This window comes from Ctenopharyngodon idella, chromosome 3 (genome assembly GCF_019924925.1).
Source record: "Ctenopharyngodon idella isolate HZGC_01 chromosome 3, HZGC01, whole genome shotgun sequence".
NCBI classification, from domain to species: Eukaryota; Metazoa; Chordata; class Actinopteri; order Cypriniformes; family Xenocyprididae; genus Ctenopharyngodon; species Ctenopharyngodon idella.
The window spans coordinates 17,630,624-17,657,406 of NC_067222.1; the positions used below are offsets into that span (position 1 = coordinate 17,630,624).

The 26,783-nt window shown below is 40.9% G+C and overlaps 3 protein-coding genes across 15 annotated transcripts in view; 2 read left to right on the top strand and 1 right to left on the bottom strand.

Annotated features, from left to right (window-relative positions):
* Positions 1-26,783, top strand: part of LOC127508159 (uncharacterized) — a 448,826-nt gene that overhangs the window by 226,136 nt on the left and 195,907 nt on the right. The gene's annotated exons all lie outside the window — the stretch shown is intronic.
* Positions 1-26,783, bottom strand: part of LOC127508119 (uncharacterized) — a 310,593-nt gene that overhangs the window by 58,756 nt on the left and 225,054 nt on the right. The window lies entirely within an intron of this gene.
* On the top strand, positions 217-21,626 carry LOC127508105 (uncharacterized). 3 transcript variants are annotated; one of them, XM_051885744.1, is made up of 23 exons: positions 217-341; positions 456-614; positions 688-825; positions 2,461-2,615; positions 3,091-3,194; positions 3,314-3,506; positions 5,591-5,722; positions 5,841-5,984; positions 6,208-6,346; positions 8,229-8,382; positions 13,541-13,677; positions 13,788-13,899; positions 14,166-14,229; positions 14,311-14,517; positions 14,680-14,825; positions 17,652-17,770; positions 17,875-17,999; positions 18,134-18,228; positions 18,605-18,741; positions 18,874-18,998; positions 19,221-19,366; positions 19,476-19,578; positions 21,480-21,626. In XM_051885744.1, exons 1-23 carry the CDS (start codon positions 338-340, stop codon positions 21,624-21,626), a joined length of 2,985 nt encoding a protein of 994 aa, XP_051741704.1. In that variant the 5' UTR covers positions 217-337. The 3 variants fall into 3 exon arrangements, with proteins under 3 accessions (XP_051741704.1, XP_051741705.1, XP_051741706.1); XM_051885745.1 differs by lacking the exon at positions 19,476-19,578 and having other exon boundaries at positions 21,480-21,617; XM_051885746.1 differs by lacking the exons at positions 18,134-18,228; positions 18,605-18,741; positions 18,874-18,998; ... (1 more) ...; positions 19,476-19,578; positions 21,480-21,626 and having other exon boundaries at positions 14,680-14,821.

Below are 26,783 nucleotides of genomic sequence, written 5' to 3' on the forward strand. Positions count from 1 at the left end.
TTGAATTTGTATAATGATCAAATTAATTACCAAACACATGCATATTTATTTTCTGGAAGTCAAGCTATATGAGTAAACACTGTTACTGCATTATTGACATTCCTCACATGCAGTCCTTGTCTATTAATGCCAAATATATGCAATTTATTTTAAATGTTGATATTTTCTGCAGGTAAAGAAAATGCACACATAAATTCAATGTGTTTTTCAGATGGATGAAGTACTCACGCTTTTAAAAAACTACAAACTTGAGAAGTTTTATGACCAGTTTGTTGAACTTGGGATTGAGGATGTGCAGGATTTCATTGACGGTGTAACTGATGAGGACTTGGACAACATGGGTAAGATTTATGAACAGATTTATCTGCATTTCTATGTGTTTTTATTAATAAAGTTATTGCATGCCGTTAATTATTTAATTATTAAATTACATTCTCTGTGTGGTGTCTCCCAAGAGTTTACGCAAGTTCAGAAGAACAAATTCAGAAACATGATAGAGGAGATTCAGAGACGTGGTTCAGCTCCTCCTCATGAAGAACCATTGAGAAAATCACTGCAGGCATATTCCCTGTATTATTCATTTCCAAAATGCCAAGGGCTCAAAGAAATACTTGGTAAGTCCCTTAAACTTGAAAGACAATAATGATCTTTCTGTGTGATGTTCTAAAAGTTTGTTTTTTTGCACAGATATGGACCCGTTACAAAACACAGTGGAGGATCTTATTCTGAGGATTGGCTTTGGCGAGAACATCAGTGACGACATGACTGTGTGTCTGTTCACCGCTGAGGGAATGCCTTTGACAGATGATCCATTCTTCAATACATGTTAGTGTTTATTGATACTTTCATATATTAATAATTTGATGCTGTAACACGGTATGCAGTATACGGCACTGAAATCAGAAACCTTTTGTACTTTACCAATTTGATTTATTTTAATACTTCATATTTGTAACAATCACATGATTTAAATGAAAAAAATTTAGAATTATGGATGTCAATTTTCATGAATAGTGAATATCGATTTCTATTAACTCACCCTCATGTCGTTCCACACCCGTAAGACCTTCATTCATCTTAAGAGCACAAATTAAGATATTTTTGATAAAATCCGATGGCTCAGTGAGGCCTGCATCGACAGCAAGACAATTAACACTTTCAGATGCCCAGAAAGCTACTAAAGTCATATTTAAAACAGTTCATGTGACTACAGTGGTTCAACCTTAATATTATAAAGCGGCGAGAATACTTGTGCGCCAAAATAACGACTTTATTCAATACTATCTAGTAATGGGCGATTTCATAACACTGATTCATGAAGCTTCAAAACTTTACGAATCTTTTGTTTCGAATCAGTGGTTCGGAGCGCGTATCAAACTGCCGAAGTCACATGAACTATTGAAATTTCGAAACATTTATGATGTAATGAAGCCTCGTTTACTGTAATCACATGACTTTGGTGCTCTGAACCACTGATTCAAAACAAAAGATTCATCACGTTATTTTACATATGCATATGATTACATATGAAATTGCTAGTTTCTTCGTTCTTCTTATGATATACTGTATGTCATCTGTAAATTTGACCATAACTGCCCTAAATTTATGTTTATATTGGTTAATAAGCAAAGCTATAAATTGTTAAATTGATTATTTATCTTTTTATTTTACAAGCTTACCATACTACTAGCCTGTTAGCCAGCTTGTATCTAGAGCTTTGTTCTAATATCTTGGATAATTTCTTAAAAACATGCCAATAATAAAATGTGAAACAATATTTTTTTTTCGAAATTTAACAGATAATATATTATTATATTTAATTTAAAACTTAGAAGTATACTTGCAGTATAAAACGACTAAACAACTGCTAGTTTAGTCATTTTATACTGCAAGTATACTTCTAAGTTTTAAATTAAATATAATACTGAGAGAATACTTCAAAGTGTAATTTCATAAATGTGCTAGAAGTATTTGACTAGTAAACTCTCACTATACCTATAAGTACAGTTGCAGGACAAACAAAAAACTTAGTTGTGTACTCAAAGTCTACTACTTACACTTAAAGTATACTAAGAAGTATACATTTACACACTAAAAAGTGGGCCAATTTAGTAGTTTTGAAATAGTACACTAGTTGCACCTGGAATTAAAATTGATTTTTGGTTATCTGATCAGAAGTGGCCAGCCAGCCCTTACAAAATATAATACTTCAAGTTCATTTTAAGTATACTAAAGTAAAGTTCAAGTGTATTTTAAAGTATACTTTATGTAGTAAACTCACTCATTGTGCTCATTGAAACAAACAAATATTTGAAATATTGACAAAGTCAGAATTACAGGAAATAAAGACAAAGTCATTGATTAATCGTTGATATCTCTATGTAGGATGTTCACACAGCTCTGATTTTCTCCATTTAAAGTAACTGAAATTGTCTTTGCATTTTTCATCCGTTCTCACAGGGTCCCTGAAAGACAGGCACATTGAAAATGGCAGTGAACTGTATGCCATATTTACACCAAAAGAAAATTTAAGAGTAACTGCCACAGACTCCCAGCAGCAAGACAGCAGAAGAAATGAAGGCCCAAACACTGTCTTCTGTCATGTGATGCTAAAAGTAAAAAAGAATTGGCTCTAGCCAGCTATATACAACATTATTCAACCCCCAAAAACTCTTTTGTCTTAGCCATATTTTCTACTCCACTTCAGCACATGCATGGGCAGAATGTATGCATGTGTAGCAAATTAAGTGTTGTTAGAATTATTAAAAGGCGTATTTGTGTTTTAACACATTTTTTTTCTCTACCATTCTAGTAAGTGACGTAAAAACAGAAATGTTGAATAGGGGATGAGTAATTATCACACGGCTGTGTTATGAAAAAATCCTATAACTCAAATGTATAACATTATATATTGACATTAATGCTTTTAATATGCCACACATTTTTTTATTTTTTTTAATCTCAGGATCTTTAGCAAAGTTTACATTTGTAAATTGTTACAGTCTCTGTGCGGTTGAATAATTTTGAATGCAAGTGTATATGCATGTAGGTATGGACAACACACACACATACAACTATTTTCTCAAACAGGGCAGGTATGACATCCATGTGAACTTGGACTGTGACACATTGATTGACTTGAGAGGACAGCTTTCACTTGAGAGTGGAATACCTTCACATGTGCTTCACCTTAAGTAATTTGCTTCATTTTAATTCAAAATATTCTAAATACAATATCTGTGGCAGTAGTATTTGTCCCGATGGTTAAATCTTACTAAATTTAATCAATACTTATTGTTTGTCTCTTTTATAGGGACTATGACTGGAATGTCGGTGAAACACTATATAATCTGGGAGTCCGTGAGGACACAGTGCTACAGTTCTCTTTGTCTTCATTTCATGGTGAAGTACCAGAGATGAATAAATTCTGCCAAAGTGATATCACACCATCAGTGAAACAAACAGAGAAGGGCCTCAGTGCCTTTTTCTCTGTCTTGAATGCCATCGTAAGTTTCCTTTTCTGATTACTCTCTTTACGTTTTTTTCAGTATTAAAACAATTACCTCACATCACATTCAAAATGTTTGCTTTACACAACAAAATAAATAATGCTCTGCATTTCAAAGCACTTTTGACGATGATTACCACTTGTGTATGGTGGCTGGGAGAGAAAACACATGCAACTGAAGAAAACACATGCAAACACAAAAATTAAGAAAACATCAGTTTGACAACACGTGCGTTTCTGCATTTGGTTGTGTTGTGAGTATTTGCAGCGGGTTTCTGCATTTTTGGGTTTCTGGCCTCCTACTTCCTTTCATCATATAAGTACATTTTCTGGTTAAATCAACATCCCATAATAGTCTTTAACATCCCATAATAGTCATGGACATTCCATAATAGTTGTTCCCACCTGTCATGTGTGAATATATTTAATTTGAAACATCTTATCTAATTCCCAGGGCTTCTTCCCAGCCTAACTGACCTTGACTGCAGAAAGTTGTTATTCCCAAGTTGATTATCACAACATTTGTAGATTAGCTTTGAAAATATCAGAGAGGGAGAGAGAGAAACATAAAACATATCTTTCACCAAGTATATGGCAGAAAAGTGACCCAATACTTAGACATAAAAATAAAAATCTATGTGTGATGGTATATATATCTCCATGCTCATCAATCAAAATCTAACCCTTACATGTACAGCATAACCTCCGCTGGGCAGCGACCTGCTTAAAACCTTTGGTTCGTCCCCTTACATTCATAAACAGTTAGCACTCTTTTGAAACTCCCTCTGTCAAACAACATATCTTAGAAACAATAAAGGAAGAAAATCTGTTTTCAGTATATGGAATGATTATACACGTATCTCTTTGTTAGAAACAAATTACATTTTTTCATAATTAGAAAGCTATGAAAGGATTATGTTAGAAAATATATGTAACCATGTAAGATGAACAAATTTGATCATGTATAAAACATCACTGAATACATAAAAGCAAATAATATTTCTCTTGCAGTATCTGCAGCTGGTTTGTGTATTTGGTTGCGTTGTATGTATTTTTGGCACGTGTTGTCAAACTGATGAATATGTTTTCTTAGTTAGGGCCCGAGCACCGATGGTGTGAGGACCCTATTGTAACTGCTCGGCAAATTTTACTACTTCTCCAAAATGAATCACATTTTTGATGGCCTAAACGTGCTCGAAAACTCTGCACACGTGTCAGAAGTGGTGAAACTTTACGTCTGATATGGGTCTCAGAATTAGGTGTGGCAAAATGGCTCGATAGCGCCACCTACGAAATTTCAATTAAGCGCCCTTCGCACTACGTTTGACGGAAATTCGTTAGACACGTGTAACAGCCCAATACCTACAAAAAAGTCCCTGGGTGCAAAATCTGAAAACCCAACAGAAAGTGAGATATTTTGACTTTTTCTTTGCAAAATTTGCCATTTCCAGATGTTGTATTTTAACAAACTCCTCCTAGAGCTTTAATCAGATCAACATCATATTTGGTCAGTCTAATCTTAAAACCTTTGTGATGTTAAATTGCGAAGATCTAGAGTTTTCGCTGAAGGGCTTGTCCGTGGCGGCCTGACAAACTTTGATGTTTCGCCATGAAACAGGAAGTTGTTGTAACTTGGGCATACAATGTCCGATCTGCCCCAAACTTCACATGTTTTATTAGAGTCCTGGCCTGAAGACATCTTTCCATACTTCTCCTGTATTTACTCGCTTACATGCATGTCGCCCACTGTTCACTGTTTTCCTGAGGCCAACGGGTGGTGGTGACCCCGGGTGCGAGGGCCCTTTCATCGCTGCTTGCAGCTTTAATTTGCTGTTGTTTTTTCTCTCTGCGTGTTTTCTTCAGTTGCAGAGCGTTGAGCTGTCTCATACTTCTGGCATGCATAGCACATCAAACTCTCCTCTCTAATATACTAACCTGATACATGGATCATAAACTGATAACCTACATTAAACCATATTAGGCTATAATAGTTAGGCCTACTTATTTATCATGAATAGGCTCTTTTTTATGCTCAATGTATGGATATCTAATACTATGCTTTCACTAATTCTGAACATCTAGAGAATTGAAGATGGAGGAGATGAGTTCAAGGAAGTGATTGCATACATTCGGAAAATCAGTGGATGCAATGCCTTAGCTCAGAGCTTGTTTCAGGTTATGTGCCAAAACGTGACTGGTACACGGGTCCAGAAGGTACAAATATGCATTTTTCATTAAAGAAAATTTTACGTTTTTTTTTTTTTTTTCTATAAACATGCTATATATGTACAGTATATAATGTCTTAATTTGTTATTTTGCCTATACTTGCAGATTGCTATAGTAGAAGGACTTTACTATCTCTTCAGAGAGTTGTTACCCAGCCATACAAAAAGATCTGATGACAGGATAATTGAGGACATGGATGTTTTTGAGTATGCCCCAGTTTGCTGGGCCTACCTCATGTCTCAAGCACAGGTATAACTGCATTGTATAATGCACAGGTCATGCAACAAAAAACCTGCCTTTTTTTTTTTTTTTTCAAAGAAGCATTTCAAGTTTACAACAACAATGACAAATTTTTAGTGTCTTACATGTATTCACCCAATCGATTGTTGTTTAATTCATATCAATATTTCAACAAAACAATGACAGTTAACGGCATCAGATCATTCAGTTCTTTCAGTATTTCTCCCTGCAGGATATGAGCACAGAGCATGAAAACTATACTCAAATTTCCATGAAGGCACCGTCAACAAATCAGCGTTTTTCTGAGCCGGTGCGTGTACCAGGCGTGCCTGAAGTTTTTGAGAGAATGGATGTGCTGGATGTGATTAGAGGTAAAAGTCTTCACTTTTCATTTGATTGTTTTTGCTGTTTGGTGGGTTATAAACTGGTGGCCAAAATTATTACAACACTCTGCATACAGTCAAACCAAATTTATTCAGACACCTTGAACATTTCATTCATTAATACAGTTTATTCACTATAGTTTAAAAAAGGTAATAAAATATGACAAGATCTCAGAGTTAAACTGTGTCAGAAAAAAATTAATCTTAATTATGTCAGATAACACTTAAGCAAAACATGGTCAGGTCAAAGTGTCTGAATAAATTTTGGTTCCAGATTTGTGTAAATTTTACTGGTAGTCCACTGGATGAAGAATTTTGGGGTATAATATGTCACAGTTTACTTAATTTTGCTATCCTCACTTACATAAATGAACTATAGTGTCCTGAACCCACTAGTAAAAATATAGCAAAAATATCAAAAATGTCTAAAGAATTTTTGGTTTAACTGTATTTAATAGGTTTCGTTTGTTTTTTGTTGAACTGGCCGTTACAATACCCATAAAATGAACAAAATATCTACAAAGTCATCATTATGCTCAAAAACCATAAAATAGAGCCATCATAAAGAGATTTTGGTCAAAAACCAGTTCAACTATGGTTTTGTTGTGGTTATATAGTCAACACACCAAAAAAAACATGGTTTTACTGCGAGAAAACCATGGTTAATTTTTGTTTACCCTCAAGCCATCCTAAGTGTGTATGACTTTCTTCTATCAGCCAAACACAATCGGAGTTATATCAAAAAATATCCTGGCTCCTCCAAGCTTTATAATGGGAGTGAATGGGGGACAAGATTTTGAAGGCCAAAAAAGTAATCCATACACTCCAGGGTGTTAATAAAGGCCTTCTGAAGTGAAGCGGTTGGTTTGTGTGAGAAAAATATCCATATTTAAATCTTTATCCACCTTATTTTTCATGTAAGAGCGGGCGCTGCCATCTTTTAAATATAATGTGTTAGATTTCCGGTAAGCCACTTCCGCTAATCAAAAGATTGTGAATCTGTAGTTGTGCAACGACTTTGTAGTTTAGACTAGCTAGCTAACTTTTAATATGGACTACAGAAAGACTGGCGTCCTTTGCCCAGTTAGGGGGTGCTGTAATAACTGGTTCAAGTGTAAAAAATACCTGCAAAATATGCATTTTGACCATTATCCACGTGATCAGAGCTGACTGTGGATGTGGGAAACCCTATGATCTAAACGATGTTAAACGAACGTCTCTGAGCGACAGCAGGAAATACTAGAAAATGTCCTCATAAGATATGTCAGACCACTTCTTCATTTCATCCTCCCACTGTGTTATACAACGCAGTTGTGCTAAATATTTACCATCACAGTGTTTAATATTGTTTTGTGCGTGCTCTTACAACATCGCTCCTTACCTACCGGCTAGCGAAACAAAAGTCTAACACATTAGAAGGAAGTACATCACCGCATTTACTTCCGTGTTAGGTGGATAGCCTAAAATAAATAGCTTCCGGCAGATGGCCAACGCAAATCAACTTATGCCAAAAGAGTAACTTCTGGCATGATGCATGACCCATCCACGAACATGGAAACGCAGAGAATAGAGCAGAACAAACACCAGTCACGAATTAGAAGTGCCCAGCTACGAGAGGCGTCTAAACTCTCGCTACTCCTACATCCTGCGTCACACGTCACATCAAGAATTTAAATATGGATATTTTTCTTACAAAAACCCATCGCTTCACTTCAGAAGGCCTTTATTAACCCCCTGGAGCCGTATGGATTCAAACTTGCTTAAGAAGGAAAATATTCCCAACTCTTTAAACTCAGTCTACCCCATGACAATACTTATAATAATTATACTTATGTATAATTATTCTCTGTTTTTATTTTTACTTTTTTAGAGGGTGGTCGAATTCCAAACTGCAGTGAACTGAACCTTAAAGAGACATCACTGAAAAAAGCCACTGATGTTGAAAAGATTTTGCTCAGTCTCCCACCGTTTATTGAATCCTTCCCCCTTTGGACTGACTGTGATGGCACTACACCTGATTCCAGGTATGACACATTTTCACCTGCTGAATCATTTAATTTTTTTACAGGAACATGTGATTTAGTGCATATATTTAGCAAAATGCCCTTTTCTATAGTTATTTTTGTTGCTGACTAACGAGTTTATGAGCATTGAATCTTACTGTGATTATGGATGGCTGCGCTACAGATAATGTGAAGTTCAGGCAGTAACAGAAAAGAGCAAAGATTAAAAGATATTGAGAATAAGTTCCATTTCAGTATCAATTAAAAACATGAATTATTAATGATTAGTTGCGTCCACACAGTTGACATGTTTATCTGTTGTAGTTTATCCATGTTGTGTGCATGAAATAGACGCTGTCTTCCTGCACTTTCACAGGCGAAAATATCACTCGCAAATTAATATTTTTAGCAGCCAGTACGACCGTTTTAGTCAGAGTCTGGAGCCCTGGCTCGACACAGCAGTTAATTTCACAGTCAAAATGAACTAAAACTATCAAAACACTTCATTTGTGTCTCAAATCAACTCATTCTTCCAGAACAGGCTTTTACCCAACAAACACAAAACAAAAATGACGCTCTCTACCGTTTGTAATTCACGCCAGTTTGTTACATTATCCACACTGTAATCTGCTTTACAGTATGTCAATAATTGAAGTCTCGAACTAGGAAACACACGAGATAACTTGGAGTAAAAAGAACACACAACCACATTACCTGTATACAACAACAATACAAGACAGAGAACAGACTGAAACTAAGGGCTTATATTCTATAATATTGTCTCGGTTACAAAGGTAACCCTTGTTCCCTGAAGGAGGGAACGGAGACGTACGTCGGACAGACCGACGAATAGGAATCTCGCTAGAGAGGCCAATCTGCTTCGAGTGTACCTAAACGAGCCAATGCACATTGGCATGCAATCATATGCATCAGCTGCTCGCCTCGCAGCGCGGGTATTTAATGAGCAGCAGGTGCGTTGCATCTTCAGGTTTTCGCTTCGGAGCCGAACAGGTTAGGTGGCAGCATCAGCGGGGTACAGCGTCTGTGGCGACGGGACGTACGTCTCCGTTCCCTCCTTCAGGGAACGAGGGTTACCTTTGTAACCGGGACGTACGTCTCCGTTCCCTCCTTCAGGGAACGAGGGTTACCTTTGTAACCGAGACGTTCCCATTCAGTCGGTCACATTCGACGTACGTCAGACAGACCGACGAATAGGAATCCCTACCAAAGCGCCACAGGGGCTGCCCCCTTCCAGCTCTCTGTGCAAGCCTCCTGTACCCCCTTGCCTATGGACGGTGGGACAGGGCTAACACAGAGAGTGTCGATCACTGCTGGTCCCCAAAAAAAAAACCCATTCAGTGAGACTATTGGATGACACTGGGAAAGCGTACCCTTCCACTGGAAAGGAACGCTGCGGAAGCCACATCCTTCCCCGAAGGAGTTATGTGGAGAGTACATATGGACTAACCCCGTAGGGCTGTACTACATATGGAAGTACTGGGGTGACTCCAACCTGATGAGAGGTGGGTTCTCCCAGAGGGAAAGACACGGACTTCGTTTAGGAGCAACCGTGGAACTACACATATGGGATCCCTGTAGGGACACACATATGGTACCCAGCCTAAATCCGGTTCTCAAGGATACAACGGAGTATAGGCCTGGCACCAGACGCTCCGCCATGCCGGCTGCCGAAGCGAGATCGGAGGACTCAACAGGGTCTGCCTTGTAGGGACTCTCTGGAGTAATAAGCGCATGTAAGCACAGCAAGCTGACACTAAGCCGGGGCCTCTCCGTGCCTCTGACCTGAGAACACGGGAGGAGACCGGCTCGACACGAAGGCTATAGAATCTAGTGAACGTGTTAGGTGTCGCCCAGCCCGCAGCTCCACAAATGTCTGTCAGAGAGGCGCCATGAGCCAGCGCCCAGGAGGATGCAACACCTCTCGTGGAGTGAGCATGCAACCTGAGCGGGCAGGGCACGCCTTGAGCTTGGTAAGCCAAGGCGATGGCGTCCACTATCCAGTGGGCCATCCTCTGCTTGGAAACAGCCTTTCCCTTCTGCTGGCCTCCGTAACAGAGAAAGAGCTGGTCTGAGGTCCTGAAGCTTTGAGTTCTGTCTAAGTACAGTCACAAGGCGCGAACTGGACAGAGCAAAGCCAGGGCTGGGTCTGCCTCCTCCGGGCGCAGCGCTTGCAGGCTCACTACCTGGTCCCTGAAGGGAGTGGTAGGAACCTTGGGCACATAGCCAGGCCGGGGTCTCAGTACCACGTGGCTGTAGCCCGGCCCGAACTCTAGGCACGAATCATCGACCGAAAATGCCTGCAGGTCCCCTACCCTCTTGATGGAGGGCAACGCAACCAGCAGCAAAGTCTTCATAGACAGAATCTTTAAGTCTGCTGACTGCAAGGGCTCTAAGGGAGCATTCTGGAGAGCTCGAAGCACCAGAGCAAGGTCCCAAGAGGGTAAGGAGGGGGGTCGAGGAGGATTTAATCGTCTCACCCCCCTAAGGAACCTGACGACCAGGTCGTGCTTACCATCGATGTGGTCGTGGTATGCGGAAATCGCAGCAGCATGAACTTTGAGGGTAGAGGGGGACAGCCTACGCTCCGACCCTTGCTGCAAGAATGAAAGCACGACTCTGATCGAACATCTTCGGGGGTCTTTCCGGCGAGAAGAGCACCACTCGACGAACAGGTTCCACTTCAAGGCGTAAGCACGTCTCATAGACGGTGCACGTGCCGAAGTGATGGTGTTAAGTACCTCGGGGGGTAAGTCACCTAGAACCTCCACGTCCCGTCCAGGGACCAGACATGGAGTTTCCAGAGGTCTGGACGCAGGTGCCAAAGAGTGCCCCGTCTCTGAGAAAGAAGGTCTTTCCTCAGAGGAATGCGCCAGGGAGGGGCTGTCGCGAGGAGTGAGAGTTCCGGGAACCAGGTCCGGTTGGGCCAATAGGGCGCAACCAGCAGGACCTGCTCCTCGTCCTCCCTGACTTTGCACAAGGTCTGTGCAAGTAGGCTCACTGGGGGAAACGCATATTTGCGAAGGCCCCGGGGCCAGCTGTGTGCCAGTGCATCTCTCCCGAGTGTTCCCTCGGACAGGGAGTAAAACCGCTGGCAGTGAAAGGTTTCTGGCGAGGCAAACAGGTCTACCTGAGCCTCTCCGAACTCCCTCCAAATCAGCTGGACCACCTGGGGATGGAGTCGCCACTCTCCCGGCAGCGCAGCTCGTGAGAGCTCGGCGGCCACACGGTTGAGCACCCCAGGAATATGAATGGCGCGAAGCGACCTCAGATGCTTCTGACTCCAAAGGAGGAGATGGCGGGCGAGTTGCGACATGCGACGGAAGCGTAGACCACCTTGACGGTTGATGTACGCAACAGTCTCAGTGTTGTCTGTACGGACCAGCACATGCTTGCCCCGTAACAGCCCTTTCAGGCGGCTCAGGGCAAGGCTTACTGCTAGCAACTCGAGGGAGTTGATGTGCCAGTGCAGTTGGGGGCCCGTCCAAACTCCTGATACTGCATGCCCATTGTACGTGGCACCCCAGCCGGCGGCAGAGGCATCTGTGAACATCACAGCATGCCGGGACACCTGCTCTAGGGGCACTCCTGCCCGAAGAAACAAGGGGTCTGACCACGGGCTGAAGGTTTGGCGGCATTCCGGAGTGATTGCCACTCGGAACGTGCCGCGTTGCCACGGCCATCTCGGGACTCGGCCGTGAAGCCAGTGCTGAAGCGGTCTCATAAGAAGCAAACCGAGCGGGGTTACTGCCGCTGCGGCTGCCATATGCCCCAGGAGCCTCTGAAAGAATTTCAGTGGGACCGCTGTCCTGCCTTTGAACGTATTCAGGCAGTTCAACACCGACTGAGCACGTTCCTCTGTGAGGCGTGCTATCTGTTCGACCGAATCCAACTCCATACCGAGGAAAGAGATCCTCTGCACAGGGGAGAGTTTGCTCTTTTCCCAGTTGACCTGAAGGCCCGACTGGCTGACGTGACTGATCACCAGGTCCCTGTGTTCGCGCAACTGAACCCGAGACTGCGCTAAAATAAGCCAGTCGTTGAGATAGTTGAGGATGCGAACACCTTGTTCTCTCATGGGAACAAGGGCTCCCTCCACGACCTTCGTGAAGACGTGGGGAGACAGGGCCAGCCCGAAGGTTAGGACCTTGTACTGATATGCTCGACCCTCGAACGCAAAGCGCAGGAACGGTCTGTGTCGAGGTAGAAACGAGACATGAAAGTACGCGTCCTTCAGGTCGATCGCTGCAAACCAATCTTGGGGACGGATGCACTCGAAAATGCGTTTCTGCGTGAGCATTTTGAACATTTTGAACGGTAGCTTGTGGAGGCTCCGCAGGTCCAAGATCGGTCGTAACTCACCGCTTTTCTTGGGTACAATGAAGTAGGGACTGTAGAACCCTGACCTCATATCGGCTGGAGGGACCGGCTCTATCGCGTCCTTCGCCAGTAGGAACGCGATCTTCGCACGCAAGACATGGGCATCGACAGCTTTCACTGAAGTGAAGTGGACGCCCCTAAACTTGGGGGGACGCTGGGCGAACTGAATCGCATAGCCGAGTCTGATGGTCCGAATGAGCCAGCGAGACGGACTGGGGAGCGCTAACCAGGCTCGCAGAGACCATACAAGCGGGATCAAAGGAACCTGTCGTGTGCTCTCCTTTCTTTGAAGACGCTGCTCTTACCAGCTGTAAGAACAGCTATTCAGCGCTCAAAAGCGCACCGTTACCGGCCGTGAAAACAGCCCTTTACAGCTAGGAACAGCTGCAAGCAAAAAAGAAAAATAATCAAAAGTAAGAGAGGACTTGACCCCACTGCTATGCTGTCTGCCCGCACCGAGAAAAGAGCAGTGTGAAGAGCTGGACCCGTCTAGAAGACACTTGCTTGAAGAAACACACAGACGCATCTGTTCGGCTCCGAAGCGAAAAGCTGAAGATGCAGCGCACCTGCTGCTCATTAAATACCCGTGCTGCGAGGCGAGCAGCTGTTGCATATGATTGCATGCCAATGTGCATTGGCTCGTTTAGTTACACTCAAAGCAGATTGGCCTCTCTAGCGAGATTCCTATTCGTCGGTCTGTCCAACGTACGTCGAACGTGACCGACTGAATGGGAAAGATAATTCTCATTATCTGTAATGCTTATCCTGCTCTTTATATTAGTTTTAACATCAATCCAGAGGAAACATTTGCCCAAATGAACAAGAAAGTGGAGGATTATTCTCATTTGGTCGTAACTCCACCACTACAGCTCAAGGATTTCGGAGTCTGCGCACCACGCTTGATCCTCCTCAGTCCTGGTAACTGATCATGTTTGCTTTAGAATAACTGATAATATTCCACTCTCTATTACTAGTAATGATATTAATATTACCCAGCAGGGGTATTAACTAATGTTTTACTGTTACAGAAAGATTTGGTATGTACAGCTATAAAGATAAAGGGACTCCTCAAAGCATTGTTGTTTTTGAACCTCTTGCTGGAAAACACATCACTGTGGACATAGATGAGCTGGCTAACAAGTACGTATTCTTCTTTATTCATCATTTTAGCTAAGGGATAGTTAAAAACAAGATATTTTTGAGTAAGTATAAGAAAGAATGTCACAATTTTAGAATATGAGAATACATTTTTGTGTGAACTGTCCTTTTAATTAAAATGCCACGGCTCATTTTTTTTTTTTTTTATTGCAATCTCTTCTTGTAGATAAATCTTGTTAATAAATTGACTTGACTTGTAAGCTTTACAAATAGCCATGTGACTGGTTTGATTATATATGTCTCCCTAGACTGAGAGATGTCAGAGAAGATCTAACTTTCAAAGTCACCAAGACTCCAAAAGAAGCTATTGTGGTACGTTTACTATCGTACATGAATAAGTCAGAAATAAGAAGGCTCCATAATGTAATCTGTGTGGCATTTCATGTTTTAAAGGTACTTCTAGACTCAAGTTCCTCCATGGGTGAGGAGTGTTTTGACAAAGACTGCAAAATGAAGCGAATTGAAGCCATCAAAGAAATATTTGACAGCTTTGCCAACCGATGCATGGCTTATAATTTTGAACAAGTTATCTGCCTCGTAAAGTTTGACTCTGTAGTCAAAACTCTTCATACATTCACAGAAACTGTGGAAACCTTTAAGGTAAATTAAAGTCTTTTAGATTTTATTTTTTTAATGATTTGTGTTTTATTATTATTTGTAAATATATTTGAAATGCTCAACGCCCATATGTTATAAAACTGAAATATTTTGTACAAAAATTGTATATCATAACAATACATAAAAGCTTTCCTTGTGTTTCAGGAGCATGTACATGGACTTCAGCCATCTGGAGCCACTTTGTTGTATGATGCTTTAAATCGTGGCTGCAAAGAACTGAACCAAATCAGACAGAGATTTCCAGATTGCCGATGTCGCATTTTATGCCTGACGGATGGAAATGACTGTGGGTGTGTTTTCAATAACTCTCAGATTCCAGTTTTAAGTTATAAAAGTTGTGTACTTAATCATCTGGTAACACTTTAGATACTGTTCCATCATAATTAGGTCCTGTGATTTCCATGATGCAGAAAACGCGGACGGAATCGCGGAATCCAGTCATAAAAACGGAATTTACTGTATAACTCAGAATGTCACGGAATTTGTCATTTTTTATTTTTTTTATTAATAAAAAAAAAAAAAAAAAAAAAGGTCAGTACAGTTAAATTAAATCCCAACCTCGCAACCGGCGAGCTTGAGGGCGTCGCGGCCGGCGGGCTTGAGGGCGTCGCGGCCGGCGGGCCTGAGGGCGTCGCGGCCGGCGGAGGCTTAGGAATGCCAGCCGCTCGTGCTGAAGTCAGCGGTGGATCAGCCACACTGGAACGCAACCCACTCCGCTCCCAAACAGATCCAGAGACGTGATGTAGATCTAGAAGATCAGCGGAGATGGGACGTGACTCGGGAAGTTTAACTTGGACTTGACTTGGCATTGTAGTAGTGGTGGCCACCATTTTGTGAGTGTCATCTGGTGCGGCAGCCATTACACGACCAGACGAGGTGTCGCATTCCTCCGCGACACCCACAGTGAAGGGAGAGCCCACATTCAATAAAGCATAATCCAGAAACTGACTTAGAGATGAACGGGGTCCCTCACGAATGAGTTGTTTTTTAAGTGGCTGATTGATGCCCTCACAGAAAAAGTCTATGAGCACGCAGTCCGGCAGATCTGACCAATAAGCAATGTTCAAATATTCAGTGATATAATCCTCTATCGATCGTGTGCCCTGCGTGAGTCCTAATAACAATTGTGCGATGTTCCTACCGGGCCATTGTTCTTCAGGAAAGCCGCTGGATCCATGTGTTGGCGAAGTCTTCTGTAATGATGGGTCGGCAGAGCGGGGATCCATTTGCAAGCTTTATTAAGAACAGTATTTACACAGGTAGACAGGAGCAAAGGCAGGAACATAAACAAGGACAGGCAATGGTCGAGGCAGGCGGCAGACAAACAGTATCGGGTCACAGGCAGAGATCAGGGCAGGCGGCAAACAAACACAGTCCAGTACACAGGCAAGGTTCAGGGCAGGCAGCAGAGAATCACAAAGAATAAACAATCCAAACGGAAACCAGGAAACAGTCCACAAGAAAACGCTTAGTAATGATCACCACGGCAAATCAAGACTTCGCAAAGGGTGTGTGTGTGTGTGTGTGTGTGTGTGTCTTAAATAGTCCAGGTAATGATCTGCAGGTGTGTGTGGCAATTGGTGATTGGTGCATGTGATTGAAAGGGAGGATTATGGGAAGTGGAGTCCAGGAACTGACAGGAACAGACAGTGATCGTGACACAAATGAAGGCATAAAACATAAATTTATCTTTTAATCAAATTAATTATTTTTTTTTTTTGTCAAACAAATTGCTGCACAAGAGCTTTACTGTTAAAATTAAAAATTGAGATTTTCATATTTAAATACTCTTTTTGCGGTTTAATATTCACGGACACTAGTCTATCTAGCGATTTTCCGGCGCCACCCGAGCTCCTCGCCCTGCCGACGCCACCCGAGCTCCTCGCCCTGCCGGCGCCACCCGAGCTCCTTACCCACGAAACCGCCACGGCCTCCGTTGAATTCCCCAAGAACTTTTTGGGGGGGGGCCATATACCTGAGGGTGGGGAGCTTGTGGGTGGGGAGCTTGTGGGTGGGGACACCGCACGGCCGCGATCATCAGCGGCCTCCGAACTGCTTGAGCTTGCGGGTGGGGACCTTACACGCCCACGGCCTTCAACCGCCTGTGAACTGCTGTGGCCGGCTACGGACCCTGACCTGCCGTGGTCGCCCAAGCCACCTGACCTGCCGTGGTTGCCCAAGCCACCTGACCTGCCGTGGGCGCCCAAGCTACCTGACCTGCCGTGGCCTCCCGACACTCCTGACCCGCCGTGGCTGCCCGTGGCACCTGACCCGCCGTGGCTGCCCTTTGAACCTAACCCACCATGGCTATCCGTGGCACATGACCCGCCGTGGCTGCCCGTGGCACCTGAACCCCCGTGGCTGCCTGAGTTCCTGGACCTGCATTGGAGACCCCGTTCCCGTCTGCCAACAGGTCTCCAATGCACCCACCCCCCCCTCCCTATCTGTGCCATTTACGCCGCGAGGACGCGCCTTCCGGAAGGGGGCGTTATGTCACGATCACCGTCTGTTCCTGTCAGTTCCTGGACTCCATTTCCCATAATCCTCCCTTCCAATCACATGCACACTCCACACCAATCACCAAGTGCCACACACACCTGCAGATCATTACCTGGACTATAAAGGACTTACACACACACCACCTCACCGTGAAGTCTTTGTTTTCCCCCGGTGATCAACTCTGAGCGTTTTCTTGTGGACTGTTTACCCTGTTACCGTTGGATTGTTTATTCTCTGTGACCCTTGCTGCCTGCCCTGATCTTTGCCTGTTTCCTGGACTGTGATTGTTTGCTGCCTGCCCTGATCCTTGCCTGTACCCTGATTCTGTTTGTCTGCCGCTCTGCCGACCCATCATTACAATAACAAACAAAACATCGTATTTTATTGCATTTCTCAACTGGTATGTTATATCAGAATTATTAATAATATTTTTGTCTTCTAGTTTATAAAATATCTGCAGACAAAGCGCTGTTTATCTATGCATTTACACACAACTATACTCAAACTGCGATCGCTCGTGGAGATAATAAATAATTTCCATAGAGTTGTGTTTACTTGGAGCATTCAAGATGTACAAATTAATTTAATGAGTGACATGATATTCTTACAAAATCCAGATCGATGTGTATGCCGGTTGACACTGCAAAGAAGTTGATGGCTTCAAACATTGTTGTTGATGCTGTGCTGATTGGAGCCGTACACAACACTGAGCTGCATGGGATCAGCAATGTTACAGGTAACTTTTTTATATTTATAAAATAAGTAACTAGGCTTTTTTTATACAATTGTGCTTAATATTGTTTGGCTAATTATTACAGCTAATTTTGTTGTTGTTTTGAGGTGGTTGCTGTTTTAAGCCTGAAACGAGCAAAGAAGCCTTGCAACTCTTTGAGATGGAAACGGTCTTGTCAACGGAGCTAAGAAAGGAAAAGAAACACTTCGATATATCATCGATTAACACCGTGGTACTGCATTTAGGATACCTTATATTTCAGTCATACAGATTATGAATGTTGTTTGCTAAAAGAATGACAGCAGACTGAAAACATGATGCAAAAAAAGCTTTGAAACCAATTGTTTTTATTGATGTATTTGACAGAATGACCTGAACATCTTTGGGATGTGTGGTTATGATGTCAAACCAGAGGTTAAATTACCTCCACAGATACACAACAGTGTGACACTGACGAAGAAGTAAGAGCTAGCAGTGAATTCAGATGTGCATCTAAGCATGTATACAATTTCACAGTAATTTTACTATATTTTGGAGAACTTAACTTAATGTACAGTGCTTTGATTTATCAGTCTTAAATTAGAAAATAAGTTCAAATGAAACATTATGAAGGAAATTATTAAAGAAAATGTCCATTCAGCATTGAAGGCGATAAACGTACATTACTTGATATTGTGTCTGAATCTTTTCTTTCACTTCAAAACACACTTCATCGCCTACTGTACTTTAGTGATCGGATTTCTTTACACTGAGTCAAACTGAATGGGATTTTAATGTTCATCATGAGGTACAAATGAAAATTTAAGTGTCTCACCATCTATGCAAAACTAATTGCAGTGCTTTGAAAAAGAGGATCATGGAATCCAAGTCGGGGATCTTTTTGGAGAAGGACAAGAGGATTTTGGAAGAGCTCAAAAATCTTCACTGCGACCCTCACCCTTTCTGCACAGTGCTGCCCTCTGAGTCGGATTTTAGTAAGAAATTGATGTTGTTTAATATTAATAATAGTGTATTAACATATAATAATGGCTTGCATGAATTAAATAATTGTATAAAAATAAATAATTTGTCTGTGACTGTTTAAATAATGCCATTCTTTTCTTCAGCCTTTTGGAAGATTCTCATGAGAGGTCCACCTGACACCCCTTACGAAGATGGAGTCTTTGAGCTGTATTGTGAGTTTGGTCCTGAGTACCCTGTGAAACCACCTCTTGTGAGATTCGTCACCCCTGTATCCTTTTTTCCACTGCTGTCCTCACATTTGGGACATCCGTACAAGACCTGGATGAACTAATAGCAGTTTTCTTTCAGCAGTTACAGATAGGTGACATAGACATTCGTCCAGTTTAAAAAACACAAAATGAGAATTTTCAATCAAGCATAACAATAAACATAACATTTTTCCCCACACTTCATTTTTATTACAGTCCCTTAACTTCAATCATTTACAAAGGTTTACCATTGCAATGTGAACAATGTGGGAAGAATCTGTCACAACGTATTTGATCGAAATTACTCAGCCCACGTTACCATGAGAGAGATCCTGGATGCGATATTTGGGCTCCTGATCGCTCCTGAACCAGAAGATCCTCTTGACAGGTAAATATATAGGCTATAACAGGGTTACAGGTTTAGAGATTTTAAAGTAGTAGCTATTTAGATTTTTTTATAAAGTAGTCATTATGTAAGCTTTATGCTATTTGTTAAGCATCTTGGCAGAAGAATTCCAGAGCAACAAACACAAATATGAGGAAGAAGCCAAGAAAAGCACAAAGATGTATGCCAGTTCCTCTCTGGATGACTTGGAAAAGGTAATTTCAAAACCGCAGTTCCATGAAGTTAACAAAAGCCTCCTTCCTACTTGGATTTAGATCATCTACCTGTCCGTTAGATCCAGCTCCTACTTCACTTCTTCAAAACTGCCTGTCTGTAATCTCATCTCCTAGTGCTCATTTGATCAACTGTTCAAGTTTCTTCTGGGTCTGGCTCGTTATCATTAAAAATGGCTCCTATCGTAAAGAAACCAGGGATAGATTCTTCTGTAATGAATAATTTCAGAACTATATCTAATCTTTCTTTCGTTTCCAAGCTGCTTGAAAAAAAAATATAGTAGTTGCCTCTCAGCTACAAGCTCATCTCTCTGCTAACAGTCTTCCTGATCTGGCTTTCGATCAGGCCACAGCACTGAAACAGCATTGGTAAAAATGACTAATGACCTCCTAATATCTGCTGATTCTGGTTGTCTTTCTGTTCTCATCATGCCTGACTTAACAGCAGCCTTTGACACTGTATTTCATCACATACTTACCTCTCGGCTATCGACATCACTGGTAGTGCTTTTTCTTGGTTTACTTAAAGGGTTAGTTCACCCAAAAATGAAAATAATGTCATTAATTACTGACCCTCATGTCGTTTGACACATGTAAGACCTTCTTCGTTCATCTTCAGAACACAAATTAAGATATTTTTTGATGAAATCCGATGACTCGACAGCAAGATTTCCTTTTTCAAAACCCAGAAAGGTACTAAAAACATTTAAAACGGGTCATGTGACTACAGTGGTTCAACCTTAATGTTATGAAGCGATGAGAACTTTTTTTTTTGCGCCAAAAAACCCCAAAACAAAATCGCGATCAGTGGTTCAGATCGTGTATCAAACTGCCAAAGTCACTTGAACTATTGAAATTTCGAAACACTTACAACATAACGAAGCCTCGTTTACTGAAATCGCGTGACTTTGGTGCTCTGAACCACTGATTCAAAACAAAAGATTCGTAAAACTTCATGAATCAGTGTTTTGAAATCGCCCATCACTAGAAATTGTTGAATAAAGTCGTTATTTTGTTAATTTTTTTGTGCACAAAAAGTATTCTTAATGCTTCATAACATTAATGTTGAACCACTGTAGTCACATGAACTGTTTTAAATATGTATTTAGTACCTTTCTGGACCTTGAAAAAGGAAATGATTTTAATTTTTGGGTGAAATAACCCTTTAATATCTCACTGACAGACAATTTTTTTTATTACTGTCCATAACTTCAAATCTTCTCTGTGTTCTCTTTCTCAAGGTGTCCCTCAAGGCTCTGTTCTTGGTCCACTTCTGTTACCCCTTTGCTTTCTAATCTACTATGGTTACCTGTTCCTGTTTGCATTCAGTATAAAGTTCTCTTGTTTTAAATGTCTTCATGGACTTGCTCCCCATTATTTATCTGATCTTCTGCACTATTTTCCTCCTCCTCGCTCTCTCCGGTCATCTGACTCAAAACTGCTTACTGTACCTCGTTTTCGTCTCTCAACAATGGGCGGTAGATCATTCAGTGCTGTGGCGCTGAAACTCTAGAATTGTCTTCCTCTAACTCTTCGTGCAACTTCTACTATATCCTCTTTCAAATCTTTTCTTACAGTATTTCCAATCCTCTTCTGTTTAGTGTTCTGCTGTATATTTGTTTGTGTATATGTGATGGATACTTATGTTTGATGCTGTGTTTGCTATTTCCTTTGTACAGCGACCTTGAGCTTGGGAAAAGCGCTTTATTTATTTATTTATTTATTTATTTATTTAGTAGTAGTATTAACTACTAACTCTCATAATTAATTTAAAAACAGCAAACAGTGCCTATACAGACATGTGCTTGATTTTATTAGTACTGTCCAATTTAATTTTTTATATAAAGAGCAAGTATATTCTAAACTCTTTCTTTCTTTCCTAGAAATATGTAGGTCCAGAGTTACAGAAAAATATCACTCCTCCTACTTTAACTTGTCCTCTGTCACACAAGTTGTTTGTTGATCCAGTGAAAACCACAGATGGGATGGTGTACGAACGCAGTGCTATTGAGGATCATGTGAAGCAGTAAGTTATCTACAAATAAAAAGCTAACTATAACAATATCTTTAAATATAAAGCAGATTATTCTGGAATATTTTTTTTTTTTCCTCCCAGGATTTAAAATGATGTATTTACTAGAATTTACCAGTTGGACTGATCTACATTAGACAAATCTTATATCAAAGTACCTCTTTGGGCTATTGTGTGGGGAAAAAATGTATGGATATCAAAAAATTTAATAAAACCATACATTTTTTCCCCACACAATAGCCCGAATAGGTACTTTGATATTAAGATCTTAATCTTAATCTTATATCAAAGTACCTCTTTGGGCTATTGCGTGGGGAAAAAATGTATGGTTTTATTTTCCAATTTTGACTTTCATTATAATTTTAGGCATGGAAGTACTGATCCACTGACGGAAGATGTGCTACAGATAGCACACTTAAAGCCAGATCTGAACACGAAGAAGGCTGCTAAGGAATATCGCATGTCACAGATCAAGGAAAAACCCGTTTAGGATTTTTCATTCAGATGCACCATTACGATAATCTTGCCAATTTTGAGAGCAGTTTCATTTTTGTTATTATTCCTGCTTGGGACCCTTTGTTCTCACTTTTTCTAAATAGAGGGCTTACTTTATCTTAATATGTAAGATTTTACCCCTTTTATTTCAGCAATATATTATTACGTTTCTGTAATTCAAAATGTTGATTTTGGTTTGATGTTGCTTTAATCTGTTCATGACTCACTGTCAGTTTTCTGTTAGTAACCATTGCTAAATTACAAATCAATAAAAGTAATATTAAAACCATGTGGGCAGTTTTATATTAACTGAATCAGGTTTTCTGTGTCAGTATCAGAATGTAGTTAATATTACATGGACTCTCCCCTACATTACACACCCACAAAGAAGAACTAAAAATATTGCCTGCATGGGCAAATATTGTGAGGCATGAAGTATAGTAAATGTTCACATCTTATGTAAAGTCATTTGAACATTCAATCCTTAAAACTAATATCTATTTTCATGCTATTAGTACTTATTTTTAGATTCTAGTATCTATTCCATTAGGTACTAGTACTTTAATTTGCTACTAGTGCTTATTTTTTATTTTTAGGTACTAGTACCTTTTTGAAGATACTAGTAGCCTACATACTAGTTCTTATTCCAATAGTTTCTAGTATTTAATTATACTTAAGAAAAATGAACTAGTAGGCCTACTTATTTTTTAGTCACTACTAACTTTTTAGACCAAAGGTACTAGTACTTTTTAAATTTCTTAAATTTCTACTTGTATATTAATAAGTTTCTGCTTAGTGTCAGCCCTACATTTCAGGTCGACATAAACCCCAACACATAAATGGTGTAAAGGCCTTAAATGCTTGAACCCCAATAACTGCTGCTATATTTTTAAAGATAGTTTTAGTTTCTCCAATCCTTTTTTTGTGTGCTTTATTACACCCATATGTGACATTCGAATACTATAAAATATGCCTGAAAAATAATATGCTAAAACACACAGAATGAAAAAGCTTAAACAGTAATACTTGATACACACCGAGCATACTTACACACACACACACACACGTTTTCTTGTAGATTCAGTATTTGAAATGTATGATGGGTAACAATGTTTTCTGCAAATATCATCAGTATAACACCATATTCAGGTTTCATTTCACTCATAATGTGGCACAACTGTTAAAACTAATACTTGAATGGAAATTAAGTGATGAATTTTGACACAAAAGTGATAATAAAATCACTATTCTAACATTTACTAAGTCTAAATGTGAATTATAGAACAATATTAGTGAGTAGTATGACACAATTACTATTTTAACCAGCAGGTGGCAGCAGAGTACCACTCATTGGCTCACTTTCATTTTAAAAGAGTATTGGTATTGGTTTTCAAAGCACATTTTCCATGGTATCGCCATAAAACGTTCTTACAAACACACGTTTTGTGTATATATAAATATAAATAGATATCTGTAATAAATGACATGTAAGAAAATGCTTCTTTCAGGTTTTACTTTTAAAACTTAATTTTCAGGTCTCAAAAGTGATATTATTGCAAAAACTTACCTCAAATGAATTAATGAAGTGGAAAACCTTGACAAAATATAATTTGTAAAGTTATAATGATTTATAAAGTTTAAATATGACTTAAAATTTAAAATCCCTTGAAAAAACAATACTGAGCAGAATGAGCCAATGAGTGGTCATCTACTGCCACCTGGTGGTTTAATGGAAATTTCAAGGATGTATGCTATATACCTCTAAACAAGCATGCAAAATTTCAGTCAGATCGGGCAAAATGTGCCTCTATAACAGTTAAAAATATAAAAAAATGAATAGGAAAATGTTCCTATTATTATAATAATAGTTATAATTTTCAAGATGATCTGAGCTTTCCTTGAGGAGTTTTTGGTACACTTGATCAAGGCCACAATTTAATATGATCCTATTATATTCATCGGAATACAAAAGCTTCTGGAGGGCGCATAAGTCTGAAGTAGTGGGTTTAGGTATAGTGGTGCAGAGCCAGTGGATGTTCTGTAGGCAAACATTAGAGCCTTGAATTGGATGCGAGCAGCTATTGGCAGCCAATGCAAACTGATGAAGAGAGGAAGGGTCTAATCTTCCTAATGTTGTACAGGGCAAATCTGCAGGACCGGGCCGTTGTAGCGATATGATCTGTGAAGCTTAAACAATCATCCATCACCACTCCAAGGTTCCTGGCCATCCTGGAAGGAGTTATGGTTGACGACCCAAGTTGAATGGAAAGGTTATGATGAAGTGTTGGGTTGGCACCGACCTCAAGCAGTTCTGTTTTTGCAAGGTTGAGTTGAAGGTGGTGGTCCTTCATCCAAGCAGAAATGGCTGTCAGGCAGGCTGCGATGCGACCAGCAACCGTCGGATCATCTGGTTGGAACGAGAGGTAGAGTTGTGTGTCATCAACATAACAGTGATAGGAAAAACCATGTTCCTGAATGACAGATCCTAGTGATGACATGTAGATGGAGAAGAGAAGTGGCCCAAGCATTGAGCCCTGAGGTACCCCAGTAGCAAGATGATGTGACTTGGACACCTCACCTCTCCAAGATACCCTGAAGGACCTACCTGAGAGGTAAGACTTGAACCACTGGAGTGCAGTTCCTGAGATGCCCTTCGACATGAGGGTTGATAGGAGGATCTGATGGTTAACTGTGTGAAAAATAGCAGACAGATCCAGCAAGATGAGTACCGATGATTTTGAAGTTGCTTGTGCCAGTCTCAGGGCTTCAGTGACTGAGAGCAGGGCAGTCTCAGTTGAGCGGCCACTCTTGAAGCCAGACTGGTGGTTGTCAAGGAGGTTGTTCTGTGTGAGATAAGTAGACAGTTGGTTGAACACAACTCTCTCAAGTGTCTTTGCAATGAAAGGAAGAAGGGATACCGGTCTGTAGTTTTCTGAAAGTGCTGGATTCAGAGTGGGGGGAGCACAGAGCATAGAGCATAATCTGCTGCCACGTATGTCCTGTCATATATGGGCAGGACCAGAGCTTTTAACGTCGATGCCTCTCCAGCCACGAGATGGCTCACAAACATCTCTTCTGATGGGGGCATCACCACGTATCTAAGTTCACACAACCAGCAGCAGATTGATAACACAGACTGGGGTTGCCTATGGGAAATGCTGACAGTGCAAGCAAACAGCCCTCTCAAGAGCTGAACGTGCGCTCCTCGCCCAAACAAATAACGCACAAGTAATGTGTGTGATTAGATTTCAAAAGCTTGAACACAAACCCACATATCACTCGAAACTTATATAGAGCACTGTCTGCTGATCATGAGGACGCAAGAGACGACGCATCCTCAATCAGCACAACACTCTCGTCAGCCGCTGAAGCATGTGAAAAATAAACACCTCACAAACACATCAGAGAACTTCTTCTGTGCGTTATCGAGCACAAAAGACTGTCCCTCTTCCCTCGAGAAGAGAGACAAACGAGAATGGAGCTTCCTCAGCGGGAAACGATCACAGCGCATGCCACAGAACTGTCAAGCACTGGGCATGCATGCTCTAACAAAGGACGCACAAGTCATGTATGTCATCAAGTATCAAAAATCTATGACACAGATGTGCACACCGCTTGAAACGTTCGGTTAAACAAGCCATTCTTACATTGAACAGCATTTCAAAGAAAGCAGTCCCTGAAGACGAAAAGAGGATGACTTGTTCTCTAGGTGCCCCTTAAGTGCTTTCGTTCGCACTAGTAGTGACGTCATAGGCGTTTCGACGCAGTGCGAGTTCCCTTTCGAAAGAAAACCAGTCATAAGGGTCAGTTTTTTGAAACTGAGATTTATACATCATCTGATCATTTGCTTTCCATTGATGTATGGTTTGTTAGGATAGGACAATATTTGCCAGTTGCCGTTCAGTATAGCTTTCTCTGTCGGCGAAGAGGGATTTACATGTCATAAATATAGGGAAATAGTCAGGCGGACAGAGAAAATCTCAGAATTAGAGACATGCATCCAAACCTTAATCGAAGATAGTAAGAATGCAAGGTCTTCAGATACTGTTTTGGATGTGACTAGCTTAGTAAACTCTGTACATTGTTCGGTTCCGGCTGTAGAACCCGTGCAGCAGGGCAATTGGGTAACGGTGAAATGGCCTAGCCACGGAAAACACCACTCTTCCGTTCCAATAAGAACATCAAACAGGTTCTCCCCACTCAGTGATACACCCACTGAGAATCCTGCTGAAAGTGCCCTAGTTATCAGCGATTCTATTACACGGAACATGAAAATAGAGACACCAGCCACCATAGTCACATGTTTGCCAGGAGCCAGAGCACCTGACATCAAAGCAAATTTAAAAGTGCTTTCTAATGTTAATCATAAATACTCTAAAATTATAATTCACGTTGGCACTAATGATGTTCGATTTCACCAGTCAAGATCACAAAAATTAACATTAAAGAGGTGTGTGAACTCGCAAGTATAATGTCAGAAAAAGTAATCTGCTCTGGTCCCCTTCCTGTTCGTCGGAGTGATGAGATAGTTAGCAGATTATCATCACTCAATGGCTGGCTGTCTAAGTGGTGTCCGCATAATAATATAGGTTTCATAGACAATTGGAAAAGTTTTGGGGGGAGACCTGACCTGTTGAAAAGAGATGGTATTCATCCCTCC